Here is a 5,443-nt window from a genome sequence, read left to right on the forward strand (position 1 = left end):
AAGGAAGGAAGGAAAGGAAGGAAGGAAGGAAGAAAAGAAGGGGACAGTGTTCACACTAGACCTTAAAGTTGAGCTGTTTTAACAATGTGATTTGTGTGTAGCTTCCAGCCCAAAGAATAAACCAGTAACTGTGAGTTTATTTCTTAACCACTCACTAATTTAAGTGACCTTGAGCAAGTCACGTTGTAATCTTGCTTAGTGGCACGTGTAAAACAGGCATATAAAAACAAGCCTGTCTTGAGTATGAGCATAAAGTATGAAGAATCAGAGAATTTAGATTCATTTCAATCTGGAAAAAAGATCTATTTGTCTCCAGTTATATACTCATTCCCACTGGATTGCTGAAAATGAACAAAGAAACATTTTGTAAAGCATGATCTAAATTATAATACACGGTCCATGTAGTAAATAATTACAATAAAACAGTCATTCAGTAAAACACATCACACTAAATCAGTGAACTTCTAAAGCCAGCCTGTAATGTAAAGGGAGGGAAGCAGCCTATGGCTGCGGTGCACTGCTAGCGTCATCTCCTGCCTGTAACTCCAGACCATACAGAAGCACTGGAATTCTCTAGGGACACCTCCTACTCTTCATTTCTATTCTTTATCACGAATTTCAGTGCTACTTTAGACCAGAATGATCCAGTTTCTACTCATTAAGTCAGCATTCCAGTGTGCTATATTGGAAAAAAATCCTGGATTGGAAGCCAAAAAATTCAGTCTTTATCAACCAGGCACTGCATCAACTCAGTGCTGTGACCTTGGACAAGTCGTTTAGTCTCTGTATGATTTAATTTCTTCATTTATAAAATGACAGCAGTCAAACTAGATTATTTCTAGAGTTCTTGCCAAGAATAATGCACCATGATTTTTATAAAATCCATCAATAATGGGGCCACCATGGAGAAGAAAACATTTCTGTGGTTGTTTCACAAAAGTCCTTTGGCCCAAGTCATTAACTGCTACATATCGTTGCCAAACGGGTCTTTAATTTGTTACATTCTTCTCATTGTCTTAAACCACCTAGTGAATCTCTCACAAAGATACCAAGAGTTGGTTAAGTTTATATAATTACAAGACAAACTACTCAAAAATGTTTTTATAATAATTATTTATTTAGGCAATTCTTACACATTACTTTAAGAGGACACTGTTCACTCCAACTAAGTCACCAAAAAAATCTGATTTTGTTATTAAATGTCCTCACAAAAAAAAAAAAACACAGCCTATTATGTTCAGTTAACAAGAGTTCCTTTTTGCATTTAACTTCCATCTCAAAGGACTTGTGTATATTATAAGTAAGTAATTATTCTCGCTTCACAAGTACATAGATGTTAAAGCAACCCAGAGGTTAATTTAAATAACTTCTGTGTGGCCCTATGGTGTCTGCAACAGACAGGATTGCTCTGTATCTTTCAAACCTCTTTCCTTTGTAAATTTCAGCATCTTCAAATAAAAAATTCTAATTATGAACCTCTCTAACTTCACTCTTGTGATCTTCCTTCTTATTTTCTAAGGTCTATCCAGTAGGCATTAATAACCTTCAAAATGAGATGGAAAGCCTGGGAAGCAAATGACCTAGGCATGTCTAGCACCTCCTGATCGGCCCAGTCCTCTTATGCTTTCCAGAATCAGGCTGAGCTGGCCACACTCATTTCAGCTTGACCTCTTGAAACAGACATTTTGTGAATACGAATGCAGTGAATATTTTGGTAACATAGAATGTGTTTGAGACTCTCAAATAATTAGAGAGGCTTTTAAGAGCTAAACTGCTCAAAATGAAAACAACGGAGTGGGCAACCAGCATAAACACAACTGAGTTTGAGCTTATGTACCCTACACCTTCTCTCCTCCGATTTCTGATGAAAAATTTGCTTTCAAAATAAGGCTGTCTGGTTGTGGTCCTTCTCCTCGGAATCATTAGAACACTTAGTAGCAAGGAGAGGGGCATACCTTGATCCCGCGCCATCATTTCTGCCGTGATCATCGCAGGTGCACTGTGAAGGACACGAACAGCTCACTCCTTCCAAAAAGCTAAGCACAATGCCCAGACATGTTAAGAAATGCATTGCTCCTTGCAGAGGTTATCTGAACAAAAGGTAAAAACCAAATCCTAAGCATTCAGAAACTGGTGTGCCTGGAATGCAAACAGCCATTTAGTAAGAGCAGATTACATGGGATTAGCTGAGATCTGTAGTTACTTAACCTTCAAGTGTATCTTGCAGGGGATCAATCTTCCCAGGCTTTGAATATGGTTTCAGCAAAATAACACATTCTAAGGAAAATGAAAATCAAATACGAGTCAAGAAAATTTCAGTAGTTGCCCATGTCTAAATTTGCAAGAAAATACCTATTAAATTCTTTTGCTATGGATGTAATTGCTACTACACCCTAAAGATACACTTAATGGTAGTAACAATTCAGTGTCTTAGCAGATACTAGAAAATACTGCAGTATCTTATTTATGTTACAATGTTATAAATTTTAATTCGTGCATTTGCTTTTTACCAGCATGTGTAACAAAATTCATTTTGACAAAATTTAGCTTTAAAGATAAAAGCACATGACATAAAATTGATTTAGAATAGAGTTATCAATGTTGCTACATGTTGGCTATCTCCAAAAACAAAGCAGACAAAGTCCAGTACCTAGATCTTTTAGGCCAAATACTTCAATCCGCCGCTGGAGCACAAGACTAAGGCTCCAGTGAGCGTGTCCTGTGGCTGGCTCTCTCAAGTCATCTCAGAGCATTGTAAGGCTCTTCCCAGCATGCTGATTTCTAACAAAGGCTATGTGATCTCTGTTCGAGAATATATGTTATTCCCAGCTATTTTCCCAAGTTATGGGTGTCAAACTATAGCTAAAGATCAACTGTCATGTCTTTTAGCAAAGTGAGGCTCTATCAGAAAATAAAAATTAAATTAAATAGTTAAAAAACTACCTCCACACACTTAAGAATCCACAGGCACAATTAAGAGTTTAGGTAATACACACACACACACACAAACACACACACACACACACACACACACACACACGGCATTTAATCTTATTGGGTAGTTCTATTCACCATCTTTAAACCAAAAACTTGTTTAAAAGAATTATTTTATAAAAATAAGAATATTATGGAACATATTATTTAAAACTAATAGAATGCATGTAGAAACAATAGTCAGAAAAATTTGCTCAATTAAAATAAAATACTATAAATTTTAAATGTCCACTATTTAAACAATGAGTATTATCATACTATGTTTAATGGTTATTTAAATGACAAATATGTGAGTCTACAAATTTATTCAACATTCAACAAATATTTATTGAGTGCCTACTATGTGCCAGGCAAAATGAGTCCATGTGCTAAGGATCCATCAAAAAACAAACATACGGCTATTCAATGGGCATAAAGTTTCAGTTAAGCAAAATGAGTAAGCTCTAGAGAACCTCCATACAATATTGTACTTATAGTTACCAGTACTGTATTGTACACATAAAATTTTGTTAAGAGGGTAGACTTTATGTTATGTTCTTATCACAATAAAATAAATTTCAAACAAGCAAAAAAGATAAGACAAAAAGAACAAACATACAAAAAACCCCACTGTGATTAAACTTAATTCTAGTGGCAAATAATAGAAATACATACATAGCAAAATGGTAATTAAAAATGCAGAATATACAACAATATGCACAGAGATTATATTGCTATATAAAATATATGTGTGCATTGACTGACATGATTTAGGAGCAATAGGATTTAATGTTCATCTGATTATTTTTGTTAAAATAGTGTGTTAAGAACTGCATTAATATTTTAAAATAGCAAAATGCTAAAAATGTTTTTCATTCTAGCTAGGGACATCCACCAATTCATTTCAGTAATTATTTATTAAAAACTACTAACTGTTATTATTATTATAAACTTAATCTAACATTTATTCTAACACAGCAGCTGCTTCTGGTCTAACAGAGGACTCAGGCAAGATACCAGGTCACTGATACAGTGTAATGTTTGCCATGATAGGGAGAAAGAAAAAAAAGCATTAATCTCTTTTTTTCATCAAAGGAGATGAGCAAGAAGTTTACACATAAGGAAATAAAGAAACATTACCGATAGTAGACAATGCACAAACAGAAGAACTATACACTACACTTGAGGAATCAAGTCTAATAGGATAATAATCTATGTCTGCATTTGATCTAAATGGGCTCATATTTTAAATAAAATTAAAACATTAAAAAAAGTAAATAAAATGTTTTGATAACTCGTGCTTTCCTCTTATTTCAGATTCTTCCAGAAGTCAATGGGTTTTGAGGTACATCCATGGGTAAAACACTTGTCACGGGCATTGATTGGTGATCCTGACATTTGAACATGGCAAACATTGCCCTCCGAAACCTACAATAAAAAGGAGAAAATTTGGCATTATCCTATAACGACTTGGAATTTTAAAGCACTTTCAAACACGGCTGATACCACTACTGCCAACTGACATCTCCAGATAAATTTTTGCTTGCAATTTTAACATCTCCTACTGAGAACTTTTATAAATGTATGAAGTATATGATATAGTTAAAGATCAATTTTGTGCCATTGATTATAAACATTGAAGATATTTAATAAAAATCAATACTTATGTGTGTTTAAAATGATACTTCTAATATCAATTGCAATGATTTATTTATTTGAACTAAGGATATGTATTAGTGCACCTGTTCTTCTGAGCAAAGGCCAGTTGACATGAAGGGGAGTTTGAGAATGACCTTTCCAAAAGAACTCCCAATAGCCTCTGAATTTAAAATGTGTTCTATATTCTTTTTATGCGGTGTTTGGTCTTAAAAGTTTCTATGTTTCCTCACATACCTATAAACCAAAGCTGCTCCCCTAAACATGCGCATAAATACTTAAGTTTAATAGAAGCAGCGTTGGCATTCCAGGATCGGAATACTGGCCCTCTATTTTTCTGGTCCAATACTAAAGCACAGGAGATTGGTTCATTGCATTTTTCAGCAGCAACAGGAAAGCTTAGACATAATCTAAGCTTCAATGAGGAAGCAGGAAAGAAATTTTTTGTGAGAGTCCCATTATAGCAAGAAAGGGGTTCTTTCTCCATTACCCTGAATGACTACCCGGTCACAAAGACCTTCACGTTAGCCCTTCACGTTAGACCTTCACGTAGGAGTTTTCTCTTACATTTGAATGACATGTCTTCTTTCTAGTAAATACACAACTATGCTACTCCCTTAGGAAGCCCAACATTGCCTTGCTTTGTCCATTTTCCAGTAATAGAACCGCTCTTTTTTTTTTTTTTTTTAGAATGGTTCCATGCATTTTGGGTGGGATAACCACGAGAACCAAACTGAGCCCACCAATGACTTCCCAGAAGCTCTTCCGCCAGAGAGCCACCTGAGATGAAACACAAATTCAGGGATGCTTAGCT

General features: G+C 35.1%; 2 protein-coding genes across 2 annotated transcripts in view; both read right to left on the bottom strand.

The window, feature by feature from the left end:
* The window catches only part of LRIT3 (leucine rich repeat, Ig-like and transmembrane domains 3), a 14,049-nt gene extending 11,978 nt beyond the window's left edge, over window positions 1-2,071 (bottom strand). Inside the window, exon 1 of the mRNA XM_011361437.1 lies at window positions 1,956-2,071. Coding sequence (XP_011359739.1) covers window positions 1,956-2,071 — 116 coding nt within the window. The remainder of the gene's footprint in view (window positions 1-1,955) is intronic.
* A 1,796-nt stretch (window positions 2,072-3,867) lies between these two features.
* The window catches only part of RRH (retinal pigment epithelium-derived rhodopsin homolog), a 15,087-nt gene continuing 13,511 nt past the window's right edge, over window positions 3,868-5,443 (bottom strand). Inside the window, exon 6 of the mRNA XM_023531412.1 lies at window positions 3,868-4,401. Within this exon, the coding sequence (XP_023387180.1) occupies window positions 4,287-4,401 (115 nt within the window). The 3' untranslated portion in view covers window positions 3,868-4,286. The remainder of the gene's footprint in view (window positions 4,402-5,443) is intronic.

The sequence above is a fragment of the Pteropus vampyrus genome, unplaced genomic scaffold (genome assembly GCF_000151845.1).
Source record: "Pteropus vampyrus isolate Shadow unplaced genomic scaffold, Pvam_2.0 Scaffold67, whole genome shotgun sequence".
Classification (NCBI taxonomy): domain Eukaryota; kingdom Metazoa; phylum Chordata; class Mammalia; order Chiroptera; family Pteropodidae; genus Pteropus; species Pteropus vampyrus.